This window comes from Triticum dicoccoides, chromosome 4A (assembly GCF_002162155.2).
Source record: "Triticum dicoccoides isolate Atlit2015 ecotype Zavitan chromosome 4A, WEW_v2.0, whole genome shotgun sequence".
NCBI classification, from domain to species: Eukaryota; Viridiplantae; Streptophyta; class Magnoliopsida; order Poales; family Poaceae; genus Triticum; species Triticum dicoccoides.
The window spans coordinates 603932870-603958246 of NC_041386.1; the positions used below are offsets into that span (position 1 = coordinate 603932870).

Sequence of the window (25377 nt, forward strand, 5' to 3'; positions counted from 1 at the left end):
GCATATAAGGTTATTCCGGTAGTGCATGTGCCAAAAGCTGAGATATCCGAGAGGAAGACCGGAACTGTCGGTGTCCAGATCGAGAAGGCTGCAGCAGATCGAGAAGGCTACAACAGATCGAGGTTCTGGAGCACGGAAAACAGTAGGGCCAACCACCTGGGACTTCCCTAGATCCCGACGGGCCGGATTTGGGGAGCGCCCTGGCCAGCCGCCACCAACTCAGGCAAGATCCGCCACGACGACCGGGACGAAGAACCGAGGACCGGCCGCCTCCGTGCTCCGCCCAGTGCCGCGGCACCCTAGCCTAGCTAGCACACGGGGCATGCAGCACACCAGAGCAGGACCCCCGGCCACCATGCCCGCGCTAGCAGTCCGCGTGCAGCAGATCAAGGCGAGTAGCTAGCACACGTCCCGCTCCCGCATCAGCTGCATCTGGCCGGCTGCTGCTACAGCCATGCATGAACCGCCGCTTAGGATCAGGAATCGATGCCATGTCGTCGTGTTTTACCGTCGCCGTTGCTCACTCCAAGTCGCCGCCGCATAGCAGCAGGTCCTGCTGCCACCGACGGCCGCGTCGTCCAGCAGCGGCGACGGGAGAGAGATCGGAAAGGGAGGCGAAGATCGGGCGGTTGAGGTATGTACTGCATTCAGATGGCTAAAACACACAGATGGGACGTTAAGAGGCGGGTGTCCAACATTCCTTTAAAGGAGCAGTAGCAAGTGGAGGAGCCATAAAGGTTTAGTGTGCAAAAAATAGAAACTCGACATGAATAAACTAAATTATAATCGGCAATGTTTTTTATGTACTCTCAAAGTACTCTCAAATACTCCATTCACCGTACAAGAAATGATAACTATTTTTTCTTATTTTGATACAAAAATAAAGATTTTCATCCCAAAAACTATATGCATGAAACCACCTTTTTCCACCTCTAAGACAACAATATATACAAGGAAATCTGTACGCCGTTTATGCGGTGCCACTTAAGTTACAACAATAGCATCCATGTTCACATGGGCAACAGGTACTGAAACTCATAATCATATTGGATCACCTCCACGACGTCTTCAACCTTGAGGTGGCCCTGGTGTCCCCTGAGGCAGTCCACCATGGATTTCCTGAGCGACCAAGATGTGGGGAGCTGGTCGCAGATCCACCGGAGCAGCGACTCCATGTTCTTGGCGAAGTCGTGCATGTTGGAGTGTATCAGGCCCGGGATCATCAGCCTCCTCGTCGAGATCACCACCAGCGATGCTTGCAGGTAGTCCAGCTTCGCCTTCTCCAGATCCATCATCACGCGGTCCGCCTTGTATATCCTCAGCTGCAACTCACAATATGTGCATGTACAACACAAAATTCAGATTTCACTGGTGATAAATCTGGTAGAAATTTCAAGCATTCAAGGAGGAGGGTAAAACATGCGTGGTACTTCAAGGAGTATGGTCATTCACTCACTAAGGGGTTTAGGAGTGCATGGACTTACTGCTGGCGAAGATCTGGTGCCGCAGCACATCGCGAACAGAATGTTTGGCTCCGAACTGTTCAATCCATAGAGACCCCTCACCTGCTGCTCTTCGACATCGACATCGCACTTCCAGAATTCCTGTGGTGTTTGTTTACTCATGTGAACAACACATTCTTGTTGTGCAGCTGCAACTGAAAGCAAAATAAAATCTACAAAATGCTCACTTCTTTCACACTGGATGGCTGCCTCAAGACGAAATTTTCAATCACCAGAGCATTGAACTTCTGCCCTGAAACATTGATGGTTGCCTGAAAAGAAGGAAACAAACTATGGATGTTACACTTTCTTGGCAAAACTAGAAAAATAAAGAAGAAACATAATGTTTGTCTAAACAAACTATGTTACCTTGTTCTTCAGTGCCAGCAACTTTTCAGAGTTTGAGGGCAAACCATGCTGCAGGATTCCCTGCAGAATTATTCAAAACACACAATTTTCCATCACCAAACGGCAGATGCCGAAACCTCTACCTCGAAGAAATGTGGCAAAGATAAAAAAAAAGGGAACATACGTGCATGATGCATGTGTTGTAAATGTTGAGCCAAAACGCTAGCTTCTGCTGGTGCGTCAGAAACCTCAAATCCACCTGCTGCAAGGCCTCCAACATCTCCCTACCATCACACATGTCATCCAAAAATTATATATAACCACTAAAATCAATAATTAACACAAGCAGTAAATTAGTTGGATGAACTGATGAATGTCCTACTATCATTTACCTCAGCTTGGTGAGGAGAGTGGAGCTGGAGAACCCTCTGAGATCGAAAGCACTCGACGTGAACCTGACGAGGTTCTTGTAGGGGCCGATGTCCCGGACCACCGAGTCCGGCACCGCGAAGATGCCGTAGTGGTCCTGCTTCCCCCTCTGATCCTTCTCCTTGGCCGCCGCCACGTTCAGAACCGCGTCGATCCGGAAGCTCCCCTGCAGGTTCCCGGACCTGGCTAGGTTGCCGGACTTCTCCATCTCCGCCACCCGCGACGACCGGAGCAGCCTGATGAAGATCACCGCCAGGCACTTCACGATCCGCTCCGACAGCTTGTTCGGCAGCTGGGCCTTGCTCTGCTCGTCCCTCTTCGCCGGCGCCAGTGCCGGAGGCGATGCTTCTTGGGAGACTCTCGGAGGTTTTTGGGGTGCTCGCTCCGATTGCTGTTGGAAAAACAGAGCATGAGCAGAGCATCCCATAGACAAATGGTCTTAGTTCAGTTTTGCTTGGTGGTTACCTTTTCAAGGGAGTTTCTTGGCGGGAGGCCAAAGATGTTACCGTTGAGCTTCGGGCTGACGGCGGCGGATCCAGAGGAGCCTCTCGCCTGCTCTCTGGGGCTCTTGGCCGGCTTGTCGTCGGTGGCCGTGGCGGCGAGGTGGCGCTGGAGGTACTCGGCGTTCATGGCCTGGCTGATGAAGAACATGGACTTTATCTCCGGCGCCACCTGACCCGAGGCTTGACGAACCAACGTCGGCGCTGTGTGCGTTGGCGTGCCGTTACCTGTCGTAGGCGTAGCTCCTCCGTTGACATTGTTGTTGCCATGACGAGCCGAGTGCGCCGTGGTGCGTGTAGCTGCTCCTCCATTGCTGACTCGACCATTGCCACTGCTATTGTTAGTGTAGATGCTTGGCGGGTTGCCATTGCCGTTGTCGGTGTGGACACTTGGCGGGTACGAGCACGTGTTGGAGGCCATTGCAACCGATGCTCGTTGTTGCTGCGAGAGGTTCAGGCTTCCCTTCATGGTATGGATCTGCGACTCGAGGCGCACGATCTCCTCCTCGACGAGCACGAGCTCGGCGAGCAGCTGTTTGGCCTTGGCCGGGATGAATGCCGGGATGTTGAGGAGCACGGAGCGCGCCGAGGTTGATGAATTTGTCGGGGCGTGCAGGGCGCGCTCGAGGATGTGGTGCACCATCTGCTCGTTGCTCAGCTGCTGCTTCAGCTCCGCCACCTGCACCCACGTACTCCCTTGCATTTTCAGTCGCCAAACTTTAACTTGTTCTTGGAAGTGCATTGCAGAAAATAAATTGATGTTGTAATTTATATTTTGTACAAGAAAGAATGATCAGAAGTACCTCTTGCTCAAGATCCATGCGCCTCTGGCTCTGTTGTTGCTGCACCTGCACGCCGTTGTGGTTTCCGTTGCCGATGCCTGCCGTCGTTGGCTGCAACCGAACGTTTACATTGGTTCAGCGTCAGAAGAAGCAGAGGTGGCATAGACGCATGGTAAAAAAGTTGTTTTTTGTCTTTGAAAAAAGGACATGGTAAATTCAGAAAAGTTGTTGTAATTTATATTTTATACAAGAAAGAATAACCGGTAGTACCCCTTGCTCAAGATCCATGCGCCTCTGGCTGTGTTGTTGTTGCTGCACATGTACGCCGTTGCCGATGCCGATGCCCGCCGTCGTTGGCTGCAACTGAACGTTTACATTGGTTCAGCATTAGAAGAAGCAGAGTGGGAATGGTAAAAGTTGTTTTTCATTTTGTGAAAAAGAGGACATGGTAAATTTGGGCCGCATTGATGCATTGATGGGCTAATGTGAGTGGGCCTGGCCCATGCTGATATATTTTTTATCGTCTATGGCCCGTTAGCTGGTCCAGCCGAGTTTAATTATTTCCAAGCCATTGTCCATTAAAAGAGGACCTGAACTTGCCTGATCCCAATTGAATTGAATTGAATTGAATTGAATGCAGTGGATGGAACAGAAAATGAAACGAAACCACCTGACGGACACGCTAGCTCTCCGTGAAGTGAATTAATTGATGTATGATAGTACGGCGACTGAGCATAGTTGTGGACTCACCGGAGGAGGAAGAGGAGGAGGAGGAGGAGCCTGCAGAGGAGGATCGGCGACGAGCTGGAGGCGGTGAGCATGGCGAGTCCTGCGGCTCATCGGAGTCAGAGACCGCGCCACCGCCACGTACTCCATCTTCGGATCCGATCACCGCACCACGACGGACGTCCGGCCGGCCACGTCCCAGCAGCTAGGTACGTACGTAGGTAGGTGCCTGGAGTGCATGCGCGTGAAGAGAGAGGCCGGCGAGGAGGAAGAAGAAGAAATGAGCGAGGAGGAAGGAGAGGGTCCGAAGGTGGTTGGGATGCTGTTAGTGTCGGCGGCGGGGCCACGTATGTAACCGCAAGACGCACGCACGGCGGTGCCATGGTCGCTTTCACTCTCCATTGCCATCGGTGAGTGAGTTGGTTGGTAAGGTGGCGGTGGATGGACGGATGGAGACGGTCTACTCTTTGTCTTGCCTTGCCTTGTAATCCAATAAGAAGAAGAAGAAGAAGAATGGCATGGTGTCCTAGTCTTGATCAGCTGATACAAGATACAACAACACCACACCTTGGGGGGGCTGGAGTTGGACTGGATGAGTAGTAGTGTGAGTGAAGGCTTAACAAGGGTTGGTAGTCGGTTCGACGACTGCGACGCCTCGCCATTTTCACTTATCAATGGCCCACCCTCTTGATATGTTACCTTTCTCGTAAGCTAGATGGTTGTATTTATATATGAGCCTTCGTCCACACACTTGTTGTGATTACTAAAATTCCCATTAATAAATTATGCTATCAGTGTCTTTTATGTAGATAAATCATAACAAATAAATTTGTGCCAGCGCCTTCGAGTGACGAGGTTATGGTTTCTCGTCGTGCGTACGCAATGGAAACACTTGGTGTCATATTCTACGGATTGATTCAAGGGTTCAACGGTGATGACTGTGACTCCATAGTGCTGGTCCTGAAGGGAATGTGCACAGAGACTTGCTTAGTGTCATCGATAAGGTCGGGCCGGCTCCGGTATGCGAGTGGCCACATCGCCGCGCCATCGCGTCTTGTTTTAGCGGCATCACTGCTTTATGAATATTTGTGTAATTTTTATTATATTTGAGGTGCTTCGTAATTCTTGCGAACCTTCATAATATAGATAGGAGTCCTTTACACACACAAAAACTTGTATGGCTAAAAATTAAACTACCCTATTTATTGTGTAATTCCATGTTGTTTATGGCTCATGTGATCGCGCCAATAAGAGAGGAGAGTGGGAGAAAAAGAACCAACATCCACACCAGCTAGGACATCGGTCCCTGTCTGGCCTTCTCGATAGCTGAAGGCGGGAACCAAGATTTAACTAACACTTGGGTTGTGGGTTTTTTCCGACAAAGGAAATATGTTAAAATCACGAAGATACTAATTACACACAATCTCTGCATCAATAAAATATCCAACTAGACATTGAGGATGCACACAACCAAACAGAGAAAAAAGACAAAAAGAAAAAAGCCCCACCACAGTGATCAGTCACTCGCAGCACCAACACACTAACCAGCACCAAAGACAGCACCCAGACCTCCACCCGTGTTAGGTTTGTCCATGGAGCGACCAATTAACTAACAGTTGGGTTGTAGTTTTACTTCCATCTATGTTAGGTTTGTTCGCCCTTTGTGACAACGTCTCAAAGGTGGAGGCGGTGTCACATAGAGTAAAATCACAACTTTTATCTTTAACTGGTGTGTTGTCGTCGTGAATGACATCATCGAGCATATGATGTTTATGTTTCTCAGATCGACTGCTTCTAATCCCATAGATCGTCATCCAACACTTCATCATGTCTTGGAGGTGCCGATGGCCACAGGGATGGCAAATAAAGTTAGAACAATTGTTGAATGAACAATGTATTTATTTATTTTTTGCTAAAAGAATCTTTCTTGTATTCTGGATATCTGGTTGAAAGATCAACAATGTAGTTTTTGCTAAAGAAAAAAACTTTATCACATTATTTATTTTAAAAGTAACAACGTGACGTATGTGTAACCCATGAATAATAACATGTCATACATGTGTAGATGTAAATCAAATGAAATTAACAGACTGGGCACTTATTTCTCATACCAAGCAAAGAGAGGGAGAAATCGTTGCTTGTAAAATCGACAACCTCCTATTTAAGTTATATTGTTGAACAGCCATGAAACTGTGATGCAATGCGTGGATTTGTGGAGTAGAAGCCAAGGGCCTCAACAACTGAAGCTCAGGTGGAGGTGGTTGTGATCTCCAAATTTAACACTCTTGATGCATCATGGCCTACCTATCCAGTTTGGTGCTAAAGTTGTGTCAATGTCATGCACATTTGGAAAGGGGGCTATAAATTAGCTAGTACTACAGATTATTGGGGCCCGGAAAAAGGAAATTCTCGTCTACAGTTGTCCAAAGTCCCAAAAGGGGGACGTGTCAACCTGAGCTTACGTTGGAGGTGCATATATAAAAAATAAAAGCAAAAGTATTGTGATAGATAAATTCACTTTTCCATTCGCAAAAAAGACATAAATTCACTTTTCTATCAAATAATAAGGAGAAGTGTGACATAAGCCAGAAAAACGAACGGTTAAAAATTGAAAAGTACCTTTCAAGCCTCAACTTACCAAGTTCACTTTTGGTCCGTCAACATCTTTTTGTCCTGCAAATGACTCAATGCGAAACCACTAAATTCAATTTCGTGGAAGGCTTGCATATGCAGTGATGCAAAGTTACCACCAACCTCCAGTTGATTTTTGCATTTGCAAGCTTCTTAATTAAAGATTTTATGTGTGAACACCTTCAAATAAGAATATGGATGGTGGGAGTGCATCAGCTCGACCGGTACTTAAAGTTTTCAGAACAACTATTTTTGTGTTGGGGAAAATACATTTTAGTTGACATTCTGTGCAATTTTACTCCTACCTCTAAACCAGAGTGACTAGATCCAATATGATTTCAATTCTTTAAGTTTCTAGCCATAAATATCACGTGGTTATTTCCATGGAGTTTCGTTGTTTAGGGATATTTTCATGGAATTTCGGTTCCTTTTTGAGAACGACAGGTCAATCAAATGAAGTCCAGCCTACAGTAGGTTCATTTCCCCCCTCTATTCTGCAGCAAGCGGGTGCGTCTATGTATCGCCTTTGGTGAGAGAGCGTATATATATCGCTCGAAGCACCCCCCCCCCTCCCCCATTTCTTTTCCCTTTTCAAGAGGCACAGCGTGAAAGCCAATATGTGCCTCCATGCAAAACAAATCTATGCCTCAGGAAAAATTCTTTTTCTTCCACGAGAGGCAGCCTCTCACGGTAGAAGAAAAACACATTTTATTTCTTGGCATAGCCGCGCCTCTCATCAAAGAAAAAACACATATTTCTTCTTTTCCGAGAGGCATAGTTGTGCCTCTCGTGGAAGCAAACCCGTGCCACCATGATAAGCAAATCTATGCCTCTCGCGGAAGATAAAAGAACGAGTTATTTTATGATTTTTTGGGTCCAAATCTTAGGGAAAGCCGGACAAAAACCAAAAAGCCAAAAAAATACCCAGAAAAAACTCATCTAAAACCTGAAAATGCCTAAAGAAAAAAAAATCCCAAGGGAACACCCAGCACGCGATACATGGCGACGGCTAACGCGCTCTCAGCCCACCAAAAATAACCCTTGAGGGGTTCCCGCAATAGGCATCCCTCAGAAAGTTGCTCTCATATGGCAAACGCGGAACTTCATTCTCGCCTTGAAGTGGCTAGCGACTGCACTACTAGCATATCATTCTTTGCCGATAGCACAAAAATGGAACACCAAACGTGTGTGCGCGCGAGTTTGTCACTCTGTTTAAAGAAATTCTTCACTCGGTTTTAGGAAAATATTCACATGCTTTAAATAAATTGTTAATGCTACTAAGAAACATTTTTGCGTACTTTCAGAAATGTTCATGTTGTTCAATTTTTTTTGTATAAGTAAAATGTTCACGTACGTTCAGAGAATGTTCACACTACTCAGTAGAAATGTTCATGTGCACCATGCAAAAAATGTTCATGTCCTTTAAATTAAATGTTCATGCTTAAAAAAATATTTCTTTTAGAAACATGTTTATGTTGTTCATAAAAATGTTCACAATATATTAAAAAAATTGTTGTCTATTTTTGAAAAAATTTACCGAAAATAATACTCATTATTTAAAAAAATATACAATGAACTTTTTCGTAATACAAGATGAAAATTTGCAAAGGAAATGTTGTACATTTTTATATACCCGATGAACAGATTCTAGATACAAGGTGAACAGTTTGTAACGTGTGGTAAACAATTTTGCAATAAACGTTGAAGATTTCAGCAAATGATTAAATATGTGATCAACCATTTTCAAGTACACAACGAATAGTTTTTAAATACATGGTTAACATTTTAAAATACGAGCCAAACATTTTCTTACAATACGGTATGAGAATTTTTCGAAACATTTAGCACATTTTCTGTTAGACTTGATAAGCAAAGGGTGCACTTAGGCCAATCTAGTGCCTATAGAAGAAAACCTTTCTAGCAAAAACCTTGAGAAAATCGTTGATGGGCTGGCCCATAAGCAATCGGCCGGCGGCCCGAGGGCCCCTCAATCCAGGACTGCCTCACGGGGGCCCTCACCTGCCAAGCTCCACTGCCCGCTCGATTTGCCTGATGATTCACAAAGTAGTTGAATTCCGCACGAAGGCACGGTAAGAAAGAAAATCCCTCAAAAAGCTTTAAGTTTCAATGATGAAACTTACCCTTTTTTGCATAAAAAATGCCCTGTTCCAACAAGTTTCAGAGATATAATTTTAAACAATTTTTTCTGTCGGCCGTAGACACAAAGTAACTGATTTTTGTCGGCCGCATGTACTAATAAGTTTCAAACATTGAAACTTAACATTTTTCTTAAAAAGTCGTCAAAATATATTCAAAATACATCTTATCTGAAAGTGTTGGTCGCAAGAAACACGAATACGAAAAAAAAATAATTTAAATTTTCCGTTTAAAAGACATAGAAGTTTGAAAATCGAAAGTCAAAATAAAAGGCTAACATCAGGGACTGAGTGTCCTGCACTTGCGTGCCGTAAATCCTTGTCTGAAAAGGGAAGGTATACTTTGGGTATGTCCGTTTCATACATTGTCTGTCGTCCGGTCCGGAAAATATGATATACTCGGGCACGAGAATCCGGACCGCTTTCAGTTTGGACTCGACTCGGACTTGGCGCGAGTAGTATATAACATGGACCCTGGCGTGCAAAGCTTGAGCTCATTGATTGATCCGTTCGGCTCGGGTTTTCCACGCACCTGAGCTGATGACGACCGGAGGAGGGCCGGCGGCAATGACGATGGCGCAGACAACCAGGATGGCCAATGTTGATTCCGCTCTCGTCCACCTGAGAGTAAACTGCAAGCAGTTGCTGGAGTTTCCCGCCGGCGAGGCCCTCAGCTGCGACGTAGTCTCCGTCGGTGGGCAGCTCTGGAGGATCGACCTCTCCCCGAGAGGGATAAGGCCCAACCACCGACACGTCTCCATCTTCCTCAGGCACCTCACGGTTAACATTTGAGAAAGCATATGCTTTCATACACCCCCTTATCTGGCCATTCATTTCTGCATCGCGATTCGTACGAGCACATGTAGGGATTAGTGAACACTAACTAGGGATAGCAAGACTCCATGGTTCGTGTGCTCAGGATTTGGATAGGAGCGTACTGGAGAGTTCTCTTCGTTTCCTTTCCTTTTTTTATATAATCAAGAGTACACCATTTTACACTTTAGACCCTCTGACAACAAGCTATTTACACTTGAGTACAAGATATAACTCAACACTCCCCCTCAAGATGGGGCAAATACATCAAATAACCCCATCTTGCAACAAAGACTTGAGAATTGCCTATCTGGTAACCCTTTAGTTAAAATATCTGCTACTTGGTTAGAAGAACTCACATAGGGCATGCAGATGACTCCTTGGTCCAGCTTTTCTTTAATGAAGTGTCGATCAATCTCAATGTGTTTTGTTCGACTGTGTTGTACTGGATTGTGCGCAATATCAAGAGCTACCTTGTTATCACAGTACAACATTAAGGGTTTCGACCGAAACAAGCCCAGTTCCATTAATAAGATCCTTAACCACAAAATTTCACATATTCCATGTGCCATGGATCTGAATTCTGCTTCTGCTGTAGACCTGGCAACCACACTCTGTTTCTTGCTACGCCATGTAACAAGATTTCCTCCAACAAAGGTACACTAGCCAGATGTTGATCTTCTATCATCTAATGAGCCTGCCCAATTTGCATCTGTATAACATTCTATCTGTAAATTGCCATGGGAAGAATATAACAAACCTTTACCAGGACACCCTTTAAGATAGCGAATAATCCGATTTACTGCATCCATATGATGGGTTCGAGGATCATGCATAAATCGGCTAACAACACTTACAACGAAAGCAATATCAGGGCGAGTATGTGATAGATAGATCAAGCGCCCAACAAGTCTTTGGTATTGTTCCCGGTCTACGGGTGAGCCTCCCTCTTTAACAAGGCGACAACTATGTTCAATTGGTGTAGAAGCTGGACGACACCCCTTCATTCCAATTTCTGATAGGAGATCCAAGATATATTTTCTCTGAGAAAGATAGATACCTTTTGAACTCCTAGAGACTTCGACTCCAAGAAAATATTTTAATTGACCCAAGTCTTTAACTTCAAACTCCTGTGCCAGTTGCAACTTCAATCTCTTAATTTCCTCCTCATCATCTCCTAAAATAACAATATCATCAACATAGACTATCAATATAGCCAGTTTGCTTGCATTATGTTTGTAAAACAGAGTATGATCGGCATTACTCTGTTTATAACCCATTAGTAGTACCGCCCGTCGAAAACGATCAAACCATGCCCGAGGTGATTGTTTTAAGCCATATAATGATCGATGCAGCCTAAGTACTTTGCCCTCAGTTTGTGCAGTGCCAAAACCTGGAGGTATATGCATGTAGATCTCCTCTTGGAGGTCTCCATGAAGAAAAGCATTTTTTACATCTAGTTGATGTAAATCCCAGTCAAGATTAGATGCACATGATATCAAAGTTCGTATTGTATTCATTTTGGCAACTGGAGCGAAAGTCTCTTCGTAGTCTATCCCATATGTCTGAGTATACCCTTTTGCTACTAAACAAGCCTTGTACCTCTCAACCTTATCCTCAGGATTATGGTTAATGGTGTATACCCACTTGCACCCCACAGGTTCTTTACCAGATGGTAAGTTCACGAGTTCCCATGTATTGTTCTTCTCCAAGGCTGCCATCTCCTCTAGCATGGCTGTCTTCCACCTAGAATCCTTTATAGCATCCTTCCAATCTCTTGGAATAGAGGTGGAGTCTAAAGAAGCAATAAATCCTTGGAATGTTGGGCTACATTTTTCATAAGAAATAAATTTGGCAATATCATGCTTATAGACAACACAATCCTTAAGGCGCGCTGGAATATCAGTACGTCTTGCAGACTTACGCAATGCAATAGGAGGATCAACTATAGGAGAACTGGGAGCTGCTACAGATTCTACCATACCTTCTCCCTGAGTAGACTCCCTCGGTGAAGAAGAATTTTCTGGGGCATCAATATGGTCTATATCTTCTCCAGTCCCATCATTAGTTGTTGGCTCAGAAGAAGTGTCAGGCTCAATAACTTGTTGACTGGGAAAAGTGTCACTTACCTCATTTCCATCGTTACTATTAGCATCTTCCTCCCCCTCTGGTTCATTCTCCTGCTGAGATATATCAATCATAGGAGTTAGAGCTGAGCTACTGGGAGTAACATCTTTGCTAATATTCTCCCCCTGACTATCAACACCATGAACAATTTTACCATCTATAGGATAAAATGGCTCATTTTCATGAAATGTGACATCCATGCTAACAAAGAACCTTTTTTCGGTAGGGCTCCAGCACCGGTACCCCTTCTGGGTAGGAGAGTAACCCACAAATATGCATTTAACCGCACGTGGATCAAGCTTCCCTGCTGAATTCCTATAGTCATGAACGAAACAAGTACATCCAAAAACCTTCGGGGGAACAATGAAAGAATTAGCACCACTCAAACACTCAACCGAAGTCTTATGATTTAAAACCCTTGATGGCATACGATTTATTAAATATGCCGCTGTCTTGACAGCTTCACCCCAAAGGAATTTTGGCACATTCATCATAAACATGAGGGATCTAGCAACTTCTAGCAGATGTCTGTTTTTTCGTTCTGCAACCCCATTTTGTTCAGCTGTATTCACACATGTGGTTTGATGTATAATGCCATGTGAAGCTAAGAAATTATCAAAATCCTTGTTAACATACTCAGTTCCATTATCTGAACGAAATACTTTAACACTAGCATTATACTGGTTGCACACCAGAGTATAAAAGTTTTTAAATGCGGACAAAACATCAGATTTCCGCTTGAGCAAATACAGCCAAGTATATCGACTAGATTCATCAATAAAAGTTACATACCACCGTTCTCCTGATAGAGAGGTTACAACTGCTGGCCCCCAAACATCTGAATGAACTACTTCAAAAGGTACATTACTCCTCTCGCTGTTGCTAGGATAATTAGTTCTCGTATGTTTTGCTAGTTCACATACATCACATACGAGTTGCTCTTTGCAACAGGAGGCCAAAAGTGAGGGAAACATGCGGCCTAGTGACTGAAACGATAGGTGCCCAAGTCTATAATGTAGTAATAACAACTCATCTGTAGCGGAGACACGTTTCACACTAAGTGCAAGTGAAGTCGATGCGTTGTCGAGGTAGTAGAGGCCGTCATATTCAGTTCCAGTCCCAAGAATTCTTCCTGACTTCAAATCCTGGAATACACGAAATTTAGGTTCAAACCATGCTCTGCAATTTAGTGACTTTGTAATAGAGCTGACCGACAACAAATTCACAGGAAAATTAGGAACATGTAAGATAGGGCTTAATGATAGGGTTGATGTGCAGTTAACAGATCCACAACCCATTATGGGAGCTGAAGACCCATCAGCAATGCGAACTCTATCTCTCCCAGAACGAGGCAAGTATGATGAAAAATTCTTTGGTGATCCTGTCATATGATTTGTCGCACCTGAATCAATGATCCAGGGCGCACGTAAATGGTTCTCACCTTCTGTAGCCCGAGAGCCGACATCTTCACTAGATCCTTCGGTAGCAACGGCCATCAACTTTGCCTTGAACTCTTCTAGTGCATGAGCAGCGGTTGCAGGTAACTCTGTTGTCGATGATGTAAGATGAGCTCGGTCCTGCTTCTTCTCAAAGTTGTTACCGCTGCTGTTGAACCTGCTTGTTTGTCTTTGCTTCCATCCCGGAGGATAACCAACCAACTCGAAACAATTCTTCTTCACATGGCCAGGCATCTTACAATGATCACACACAACTTCGTTTCTCCTTCTGTAGTCAAACTTAGTAGTATTTGCTTGATCACTCCTAGAAGTAACAGAGGTTTGTGCGTGAGTAAGTGCAGCACGATTATCACCATGCATCTGTGGCGTTGCTTCCTGGTTAGCCAAACGAGTTTCTTCTTCAAGGATACTAGCAATAGTTTGATCCAAGGTAGGCCAGTCAGGAGATGCTTGTATCATCTGAGAGCGAAGTTTAAACTCGGGATTCAGGCCTTCCAAAAAAACCTGCACCAACAATGGTTCAAACCATTCTCTGAGGAGAGACAAATCTCTAGGATCATGTGGCTTGAATGGCCGGAAGAACTCCAGATCTCTATAAAGTTTCTTGAGTTCCCCTGCATATTCTGTAACTGATTTTTGATCTTGCCTAAAGTGCCACATCTCATGCAATATTCTGCTAACCTGCATTTTGTTTGATTTACCAGAAAACTGTTTTTCAATGCTTGTCCAGACTTCAGCAGCAGTTTGAAAACTTTCAACTTGTTCCCGAACAGTTTTTTCCATTGAGCCCAGTAGCCAAACCATGACTCGCTTTTGATTCTGCTCCCACTGCTCCTGCACTACATCCGTTGGTTTCTTCTCATCTTCACTTAGGTACTTATGCAGGCCATGAGCTTCCAAAATTAACGAGGCATTGCGAGCCCAACTAAAATAGTCGCCCGGGCCAGTCAATTTAACTGGATTCGGTTCAAGGATAGACTTCTGAATTTCAGTCGAGCTACTAGACTTTACTTGGGCCTGCTCCATCAGCTGAGCAAGCATTCGCTGCATACTTTCACAAAGTTTTTCAACACTTGAATCCACACTCTTATCCTTGCTGTTATCTCCCATGCCTGCTTGCTCCAACAACTGCAACTACTTGAGAATTAACTCGGCAACTCACAGAACTAGGCCCACAAATCAGTAACTCTCAGAGGTCGCAGCAGCTATCAGGACGAACCTCACCAATAACCACAAATCAGTGACTCAGTACACGGTAGAATCACCACAAATAGACACAACTTCAGGTAGTGAACCGCAGAGGATTCAGACCAAACTTGAGGTTGCAACTCACAAGACGAATCCCTGGAGAAAAACAGGGGTATACCTCAGATCCGGAGCGCCGCCTCCCGACCTCCCCGTCGCTCTTCCCCAAAAGAAATCCTCAGATCCGCTGTACTTGAACACGCTGCCGTCAAATGTCGCACACCAAGCTCCGTCCGGACCGCCGTGCTCTGATACCATGTAGGGATTAGTGAACACTAACCAGGGGATAGCAAGACTCCATGGTTCGTGTGCTCAGAATTTGGATATGAGCGTACTGGAGAGTTCTCTCCGTTTCCTTTCCTTTTTTTATATAATCAAGAGTACACCATTTTACACTTTAGACCCTCTGACAACAAGCTATTTACACTTGAGTACAAGATATAACTCAACAGCACATCTTGTCTTTTTTGTTTCTTCTAAATAAAACATCATATGAACTTGAAACTTTGGAGGACAATAAAACATTCTAACTAGAATGTGGGGAAAAACTTTCAGATTTTTTTCGTGAATCATATATACAAAAAAATAATATTTTTTACTTAGAAAATCTCATTTTGTATATTTATATTTGACCAAAAAATTTGAAAGTTTTTTCCCTCATTGTAGTAAGAATGTTTTGTTGGTCTGTGAAGTTTGAAGTTCATATGTTGTTTTGTTTTGAACAAACAAAAAAGAGAAAATTTTATGTTGTAAGTTAGTTATGTAACACAGATCTTAAAGCAACATTGAAGGGTAAGGATAGAAGGTGTCCAGAAACCTGAGCTTTATAAATCCACGTTCGGCACCTCACCACATCATCATCATCGTCACATTCATCCGTCAAGGCCATATTCGAGCCCTTCTTCCTGGGCAAGGACGGCAGACCATCTCCCAAGATCACAAAGTGCTCGCACGCCAATGAGTACGACGCGTGTAGTAGTATCAGAAGCTGCGCTGACGGAAACGTCACCTTCGTGTGTGCCATCGTGGTCGTCAACCAGCTACACCCTGCCCCCGTGCCGCCACCGAACCTCGGGGGCCAGCTTGGCCGCCTGCTGGAAGACGACGGGACGACGGACGTGTCGTTTGTCATTGGCGGCGAGACGTTCCATGCGCATCGGGCGATTCCCATGGCCCGCTCGCCGGTCTTCAGGGTGCAGCTCTTTGGATCCATGTTCCCGACGTTGGCGCCCATGGTGCTGCACGACATCTCACCCGCGACGTTCCGCGTCATGCTTCGGTGGATGTACACGGATGCCTGGCCTGCAGGAGACGATGGTTCATCGCCTGTTGACATGTTTCGGGATCTTCTTGCCGCCTCCGACCGGTATGCGTTGCACCGGCTGAAACTTATGTGTGCACGAAAGTTGTGCCATAATGTTGTGCCGACAGGGAGGTGGAGAGGAGGGGGTTCAGCGACGACGACGACGACGCACACAACCACGGTGGAGGATCTTGATTCCGCTCTCGTGCACCTCCGAGTAGACTACAAGCACTTCATGAGGTTGCCCCCCGGCGTAGCCCTCTGCTCCGACGTGGTCTCCGTTGGTGGGCAACAATGGATGCTCGAGTTGTATCCACGAGGGAAAAGGGCGCATCATACCTACACTTCCATCTTCCTCAGGCACCTCACAAGATCATCGTCACCAAGGTGCACCGTCAAGGCCATATTCGAGCCTTTCTTCCTGGGAAGGGACGGCAGGCCATCTCCCAAGATCACAAATTGGTCGCACGTCAATGAGTACGATGAAAGTAGTGTTACACGTAGAAACTACGTCTTCTGTGCTGACGAGAATGGATATCCTCACTTCTTTAAACGGCACCCTCTAGCAGGGACATACGTCATCGACGGATACATCACGTTCCTGTGCTCCGTGGTGGTCGTAAACGAGCTAGGCCCTGATCCGGTCCCTACCTCGAACCTCGGGGAGCATCTCGGCCGCTTGCTGGAAGATGGCAGTAGCACCGGCGACGGGATGATGATGTGGACAGACGTGTCATTCTTCGTCAATGGTGAGACATTCCGCGCACACCGGGCGGTGCTAGCGGCCCGCTCGCCGGTCTTCAAGGCTCTACTCTTTGGATCCATGATGGAGGCTACAATGACCTCGTCAGCACCGATTGCGCTGCACGAGATCATGCCTGCGACATTCGATGCCATGCTTCGGTTCATGTACACAGATGCCTGGCCCGAGGACGATGAGCCTGTCGGCGACTCATCGTCCATTGAGATGTTTCAGGATCTACTTGCTGCTGCAGATCGGTATGCGCTAGACCGTCTGAAACTCATGTGCGCACGAAAGTTGTGGGATGTTGTGTCGGTACATACTGTTGTGAGTATCCTGGTTTGTGCTGAAACGTATGATTGCCCAGAGTTGAGTAAAAAGTGCCTTGACTTCTGTGCGAGAAACGAAAATTTCAAGCAAGTGGCGTCCGTCGATGGTTATGCATTGTCGGTGCTGAAATTTCCATCAATTACTGGTGAGCTCATCGAGGTTGGGGCATCAAGTTAGAGATAAATCCATAGGTTAGGTGTAACCGGACATACACTAGTTCGAGCATAGTGTTATTAGTGGTTTGCGTTGCTACTAGCTAGTGTTGAACTTTCCATCGAATAATACTGAGTTAAGAAAAGGTAAGTGATCTATGTTGACCTATAAATCTTGGCATGTTCCATATATTGTGTGCCTACCCAGTGTATAGTTCTTATGTTTCATAGGTTATTTTGTCGCAAGCGCCTACCTTTTCTACTGAGAACACATAAACGCTATGCTGCAACGAGCCTGTTAGTACTTTGATGGTTCCGTGTTACAAAATACTACTCACATATTGGATGCCCCTCAAGTTTAATTTTTTCTTGTTTTTGATGTTCGTTGTTGTGAACGCAATTTTGAATGATCTTCTCCTTTGTCTTTTATTCTTGTTGCATATGTTGTGATCTTCTCCTCGGTCAATGATTCGGTCAACACGACGTCGATCCGTGATGGCCAGATCTACAACAGAGGTGCGGGGCGGTGACGGCCAGGCAGGCGGCAGCGTTCGGCGACAGGTCTAGTGGCGGCGGCTTGGGCACCCGATCTGGGTCCAGATGGGCTTTAGGAGGGCCGCACATGTTGATGTCATGTATCGACCTATCAACGGCAGGCTGCCCCTGGGATCGACCCGCATCATGAGGACATCGGGGGCTCCGGCCCTAGGCGTGGCGGTGGTGGCCGCCTCCTTCGCCGGAGATCGTCAGCCTGAGGCTGGGTGGTCGGATCTCCAGATCCGCCATCTAGTCCCGGCTGCGAGTTGGGGAGACAGAGTTGCCGGTGAAAACCGAGCCAATGGGGGCGTCTTACCTCGTTACCTTGATGAAGGCATCGTCGTGTGACTTCTGTTGACCCGCTCGTGCTGCTTCGGGGGAAACCCTAAGATCTGGTCATCCAGATCGGACAATGATGGTACTGTGGTGTCGTTACGCTCTTGGGAGCATCATTTGTAAGCAGCGCTGGAAGACAGAGGCAAGAGGTGGAGTGGCTAAGTTCTGCACGGAGTTTCGGTGGAGATGCCAAGTCATGCCTGACCGACAGGTGCTACGCTGTGTCATGCCTGGTTGGTAGGTGCTACGCATGACAGATATTTCGAAGTCTTTGCGTTTGGATGAATGCGTGCAGGGCGGTGGCGCCATTGGGCGACGTGGTGGCGTCGACGGATGTCCGGACTGGCAAGGATGATGCGGATCTCTATCCCAAAGACGGGTCAGCGGTGCGAGGATGATGGCGGCTTCTGGCCTCTAAAACGTGTGCATGTGGTGCACGCTTTAGGTCTGCTACATCGGCTGTTGGTCTCGATACGTTATGTTGATGGATTGGCGATGACACCGGTTTTAGATATGAGGGTGAGAGCACTCCACATTATCGAGTTTGTAGGTGTGAATGGTGGCTTCAGGTGGCTTGATGTATTTTCTTGTCAGACCTTTGTGGAATAATTAATAAAATGACTGTATGCATTGATTGATGCAGAGGTCGGGGGTTTAACCATTGTTCAAAGTTGTTGTTGTAGTGAATGAGGATTTACTTCATACCTTAATTTTTTGCTACTTGGACATGTTTGGCATGTTGCAACATTTTTGTTGCATACATGCATGAAATATTGTGGGTGGGGTTTTCATGTTGTAATTGTTGGACGGTGTATATCTCGCATTTGAGTGTAGTTGGTCCACTGGCGAGGTGACTTATTAGGGGCTCGCCCGTCCGACCAATGCCTAGAGAACAAAGTGCTACACCTATTTTTGATGATGTGGGTTGGTGCCTCAAACATAACCCCATATTGTGCTTTTAACATACTAGTAAATATGCACTTGCAACACACGTCTCGACTAATATTACAATCATATGTGAAAAAGCACATCGTTTGGTATAATTAGTACCCTCAACCTGAACATATTCTACTACCGTACATCCATTTTAAATTATATATATAATTAAGAGCCATTTTATATGCCAAAATCTGTTATTAGAAACAGTATTGATCAGTTTTAGATTTTACGTATACACCTAAATTAAGCAAGCATTCAGATATGACATACATTTCCAAAGCAACACCGGAAGAATTCTTAACTCTCAAGATTGAAGGCTCTACTGTATTTTCAGGGATGTGCCTGCAAACTTGTTTAGTCATCAATCCACAATATATGCATTTCTATTTTAAAATAATTCCTTGCACGGTACACATGTGCAGCTAACATGTATTTCTACATCACATTATTATTATTATCGATAATTACTAACTTGTCTAACTTCCTCTCCATTTCTCATTTGAACATGACACATATGCAGGAGCAGAGAAGGAGACCCAGATGGTTACCAAACCGGTGGCGAAGAAGATGACAATGACTCAGAGAAGCACCTACAGTGAGAGTCATATGGCCGAGCTTGAGCAGCACCAAGACCATACGCCCCTCAAACATTAATGAAAAACTTGGTCATTATTTTTGTTCCAGCTAACAGGTTAGCCCCACTTGCCCCTCAAACATTAATGAAAAATGTGGTCATTATTCTTGCTCCAGCAAACAGGTTAGCCCCACTTACCTTCCCTGCCTCATCACCAAGGTAGATAATAACATAGTACTCCCTCTGTAAACTAATATAAGAGCGTTTAGATTACTAAAGTAGTGATCTAAACGCTCTTATATTTGTTTACGGAGGGAGTAGCATACAAAAACCCGGACATCGGCAGGGCAGGTTGCACACTTTGTAAACTGATGACATCATGACAGTGAAAGGTTATTTTCCTGCTAACATGAAATCAATCACCCTATGCCTTTTAAAAATGCTTTTCAATGTACCCTGCAGTACCAAATTATCAGTCCAACTGAAACAAGATCGGTAGGTAATTCTACATATATTATTCAAATTACCAGCGAGAGAGTTATCTTACCATAAACACAATATTCATTAGCTAACTGACTATGCGGCGATAATCCTCTTACATTACTGCCCACCAAACTCAGAGAAGTAGTTTAGTTGCATTACTTCTTGCCATGGATTGATAGCAGTAAGGACAACCGATAATCCAAAATAATGAAGTTGGAAAAATATAAGTTGGGGCATACTGATCTTATGGGTGACTATATCCGGTCAAATAATGGTGGGCGAGCATAGAGACGCCTGTCTTGTCCGTTGGGTGAACAATTGCAATGGAAAACTAATGTGGGAGGTGTCCTAGAGCAGTATCGACACTATACTGCAGATAACTTAACCCATCAGAAGTTCTAAAATGACCCAAAGAATCAGAGAATGAGGAAATGAAGAGGGCTACATACATATGTCAAGTTGATACCTGAAACCAGTCATTTGGATCACAAATACTACTCAGTCAGCTTGAACCTAAAATAAGAACCAAGATGAGGGAAGCTGCCGACCTTGAAATAGAATCAATATGAAGATCATGTGTCTCAAAAATCTTGTTTGCACTTGGTAGTGAACTACTTATTTACAACAATTTTTCTTTTCTGGTGTACATGAGATATTGGGTATCGATTGCTAGCTAACTACACAACACTAACATATGTGAGCCGCTAGATAGAATTAAATGCGAACAAGATCTGTAGGTAATTATATCTATAATAATTTGGTGGAAAAAATCAAGCCATAATGATCCCATTGACATGTTAAAACTTGCATCAAAATTCGAACATAGTACAAATATCACTTTGAAAATGAACATCATAAATCCAGAAAATACATTGATCCAATAGATAACTCAAAACACAGAGAATCGCTCACTACTATTATTAATGAGTAAAGGTAAGAAGAAACTCAATTGCACCCTCCGCAAATATAAGAAAACTAATGCAAAAGGGCACTATACAAGACATATATACCAATATTGTATTGACCGATCACAATAATAGAGCAATCAGTCTTGGTTTGAGGTGCTTGGTCAGAAGCAGCAGAGCGGGACTGGAGGACGACACAACATCTAGGGCAGTGGCTAGTTCATCTGCTCAGGCAGAAGGTCAAGGTGCACCTGACGTAGTTGACTGACGTAGTTCGGTCAGACCTGCATATATATGTCCAATTTTCAAACATCTCCAGAGCAAAACAAACAAAATGAAAGACTGTACTTCTGAAATCATCATGTTGCAAAAAGAATAGTGAAATATAATAGCAGATGGTAACACATAGAAGAATGTTTATTACCTCTTGTCTCATGTCCTTGCTGACGACTTTGCCATTTCAAAAATCTTCCTCCACCCTTCCATTAGACCGTACTTCTGAAATCATTATGCTGCAAAAAGAAACACCAAGTTCAGCAAGCCAAAAGTTCATTTCTTCTACTTTACCAAACTATAAATTCGTAAGTTAGGTCTCAAAAGTTCAGCGAGCCAAAAGTTTATTCCAGTAAATTTTTTTGTGAAATCCTATATCGCTTTAGCAATGGATTTGCATTGTCCATCCTATAATACTGTCCATATCTACATCAAGTAGTACATGTCTTGCTATCTTGTATTGTGATGGATTAGTTCTCACTTTTATCTAATCGATGCATCTGTCGCCATTTAATATGAAATTCACAGAGATTAGCTGATGTATTATTCTTCAATTCCTTCTCCCACATATTACAATTTGGAATGCAATTGACTCCTCGGAAATTTGATGAACAGAAAAAATGTTGATTGAAGAGAGGAAGGGTCACTATATTACCATGGGCGTGTGACGTACAGCTTGTTGGCAAGGGCTGGACTTCGTCCTCTGCTTGGACCAACACGACGGATGCATGAGGAGTGGAGAGAGCCCGCATCCGGCGGAAGCAAGGCAGGGGGTCAGATAGCACCATGGTGCCCTGCCCGCGTCACCGTTAAGCCAGGCAGCAAGCCAGCAACTCGCGTCAGCGACCCTCCTGCAGCAACGTAGTTCGTGCCTGAACGCTGCTGCACCAAGCGTTCGCCGCGCGCCCGTGCCAAGCCGACACAAACCAGGTGCCCCGTCGTCGCCCTCCTTGGGGATGGCCGTAGCTTCGCCCTGGCACGCCCTCCGGCAGGGGCGGCGAGACAGGGAGGAGTTAGGGAAGGGAAGGGGTGGTGGCTAGGGTTCTCCCCCGAGACGCATGGAGGCGCTGGCCCTAGCTTCGCCCCGGGGCGCACTCCGGCGGCGGCGGCGAGACGGGGAGGAGGTATAGGGGAGGGAAGGAGTGGCGGCTAGGGTTCTCCCCCGAGACTCATGGAGGCGACGTGGTGGTTGCGAAGATGAGATATGGAGAGCCCTTTGCGTTGACGAAGCGTTGTACGCGGACGCGCATGGAATATTCCTCCGCGGGTGGAGTGCGTTCAGTCCTACTAAATTGCTAATTGCACACATAGCTCGGCATTAAATTAACTGTATCTATTAGATTTTATTTAGTGGGACTAATCTGACGGTGGTAATTAGGCTGGGTACATCTGCGGGGTGGCTTAAAGAAATAATTGGTTTGATTGTTTAATAGTAGTATAGATAACAAGAAAAAATTGTTGGATTGCATGTTTGATCATTTTAACCCATTTCGGTAGCTATATGGCATCACTTGTATGTCATGTCGCTCACCTTCTCTCTTTATTAACACTTTACTGAAGGCATATAGAATTGTAAAGAGGGAAGCTATGTGACGGTGTCCCGGCAAACTGACCGAGTGAGCAAGTGAGTGACATTGATCGGTTACAGAAGTTCAAATTTACTCAATGAGTAGGAGGGGAGGGGAAATCCACCTACCTACGATGGCTATGAGGAGGGTTGATTTAACGGAGTAGGTGGACCCATGACAACGGCCAGCATGCTTGGTAGCACGTAGCCGCTGGATTGCCTAACAACGCGGTGAAGCCATCCAACACGGTTCTATATCGGTCCGCGGATTATTTGTGTGTGCAATAGAAAACAAAGGTAAGATGCATAAAATAGGATTATCAAATGCAAGCAACATTTGGAAGTGGCGTTCACGACAACGCAAAATTACATTTGCAAAAAGACACCGACCTTGCAACGCAACCACAGTAGTTGTAACATAACATCTATGTCTATGTAGCCGACAACATAGGCATTTGCAGCATGTCGAAACAACCTACATAACATTCAAATTCCGCACTAGGAAGGAGAAGGCACAGAGCCGGCCGATTGATCCCATTGTCATCATAGATCATTTGCCTTTTATCTCCTAAACTTTTCTCCTATCTCTGCAGCAATTGAGGGAAACCTCAGTTCTAGCCATGCATAGCCATCGGTGGATGTTACCTCCTTGAAATTTTTTCCCACTGTGCAGAAGTCAAGGCATTTGTTCTTCAACTCCGGGCAGACATACGTTTCAGCACAAACCAAGATACTCACAACAGTATGTACCGTCACGTTATCCCACAACTTTCGTGCGCACATGAGCTTCAACCTGTCTAGTGCATACAGATCTGCAGCAGCAAGTAGATCCTGAAACATCTCGACCGATGATGATTCGTCACCATCGGCGTCTTGAGGCCATGCATCAGTGTACATGAACCAGAGCATAGCTTTGAACGTCGAGGGGGCAATCTCATGCAGCACAATGGGCGTCGACGATGTCGTGGTGGCCTCGAGCATGGACCCAAAGAGCTGTGCCTTGAAGACCGGTGAGCGTGCCGCGAGAATCACCCGGTGCGCGTGAAATGTCTCGCCGTCGACGATGAAGGATACGTCTGATGTTGTCTCATCACCCTCTAGAGGGTGGCCGAGGCTGTCCCGGATGTCCGAGGGTGGCACGGGGACAGGGCCTAGCCCGTTCACGACCACGATGGAGCACAAGAACGTGAAGTGCCCGTCGACGACGTATCTCTCGAGAGAAGACCGCTGGAAGAACTCCGCATATCCCAGCTCTTCGACGCCGAAGCAATAGTTGTCGTTGTTTATACTCGCGAAGTTCTCACACACGCTCGCGTGCTTTGTGATCTTGGGAGAGGGACTGCCGTCCTTTTCCAGGAAGAAGGGCTCGAAGATGGCCTTGGCACATGTGGATCTGCTCAGGTTTTTGAGGTAGATGGAGACGTGTTTGTGGTAGTTCCTTATCCCTCGTGGATAGACGTCGATCCTCCAGAGCTGGCCGCCGACGGAGACCACGTCGGAGCTGAGGGGCATGCCGGCGGGAAACGCCATGAACTGGCCGTAGTCTACTCGTAGACGGACGAGAGCAGAATCAACACCTGCCGTCGTGGTTGTCTGCATCGTCATCAGCGCCTCCCCTCCTCCGGTCGTCATCTTTTGTGGTGGTTGCTCGATCTGGCTCTGGCTGCCGTGTGATTAGTCAACTCAAACTCAGGTATGGAAACTCAGAGCTGAACGGATCAATTCATCAATAAGCTGAAGCTTGCACCAAGCCTGGTCTTGTCTTCCGTGGTCGTTCACGATAGATTATATATACTCGATCGATCCTACGGCCGGCCGGATTAAAACCGTTCTGGACTCTCCCTCAGTCCCGTTTGTCTATGCTAGCAAGAACCCAAGAAGAAGACTACATGGACACGCCCAAGCAATACTCCTTTCCATCCCGTGCTTCCGTATGTGTCACTAGTAGAATCTCTGGTTTTGTCCAGAGTTCCAGTGCTTCGCGGAGTTAATTATATCAGGAACTCGGCGAACTTCTGTTCACCGAGTTCCAGTGGTTTTGTCCCGGCCTCGCCTCGCCGTGCCGAGCCGCCTCCCGCGCCCGGTCGCCCACCTCCGCGCCCCCGCGTACGCAGGAACAACAGATGCGTGAGCAGTATCTGCAGTCACCGCTGCCGCGCAAGCGGGAACAACAACAGCCGCAGTCAACGCAGCGGACTTATGAGCAGCAGCTGCTGCAGTCACCGCCGCCGCGCTCGCCCACCGCGACGGCCACCGCACAGTTCTGCCGCCGCGCTCTGGACTCCATGGATCCCAAGCTGGACCTCGCGAGCGCCGTGACAGGCAGCGCCTGCCCATGAGAAGGACTCCCTCTCGATCTCTGCTATGGGCAGCGCCAGGCCACAACATCTCTCCGTGGGTGTGTGCTCCTGGTCGACACAGGCGGCAGCCGCGCCTGCTAGGTGCTCGCGAGTCCGGCCCGACCACGCCTCGCCGTGCCAAGCCGCCTCGCACGCCCGGTTGCCTTGCCTCCTCGTGCCT

The 25377-nt window shown here is 46.0% G+C and overlaps 2 protein-coding genes and 1 long non-coding RNA gene across 4 annotated transcripts; all 3 read right to left on the reverse strand.

Annotated features, from left to right (window-relative positions):
- Positions 1-839: 839 nt before the first annotated feature.
- LOC119287239 lies at positions 840-4627 on the reverse strand. Its single transcript, XM_037566762.1, has 10 exons — positions 4312-4627; positions 3832-3924; positions 3583-3672; positions 2745-3458; positions 2243-2670; positions 2035-2134; positions 1872-1931; positions 1691-1774; positions 1485-1604; positions 840-1322 (listed from the first exon to the last, which is right to left on the reverse strand). Exons 1-10 carry the CDS (start codon positions 4435-4437, stop codon positions 1011-1013), a joined length of 2127 nt encoding a protein of 708 aa, XP_037422659.1. The 5' UTR covers positions 4438-4627; the 3' UTR covers positions 840-1010.
- A 15925-nt stretch (positions 4628-20552) lies between these two features.
- On the reverse strand, positions 20553-22119 carry LOC119289349. 2 transcript variants are annotated; one of them, XR_005141488.1, is made up of 4 exons: positions 21964-22119; positions 21442-21529; positions 21123-21301; positions 20553-20625 (listed from the first exon to the last, which is right to left on the reverse strand). It is a non-coding gene; the product is annotated as an uncharacterized LOC119289349 (long non-coding RNA). The 2 variants fall into 2 exon arrangements; XR_005141487.1 differs by lacking the exon at positions 20553-20625 and having other exon boundaries at positions 20860-21301.
- A 1299-nt stretch (positions 22120-23418) lies between these two features.
- Positions 23419-24489, reverse strand: LOC119283775 (BTB/POZ and MATH domain-containing protein 1-like). The gene has a single exon (XM_037563185.1). The coding sequence runs from the start codon at positions 24487-24489 to the stop codon at positions 23419-23421; it is 1071 nt and encodes a 356-aa protein (XP_037419082.1).
- Positions 24490-25377: the final 888 nt, after the last annotated feature.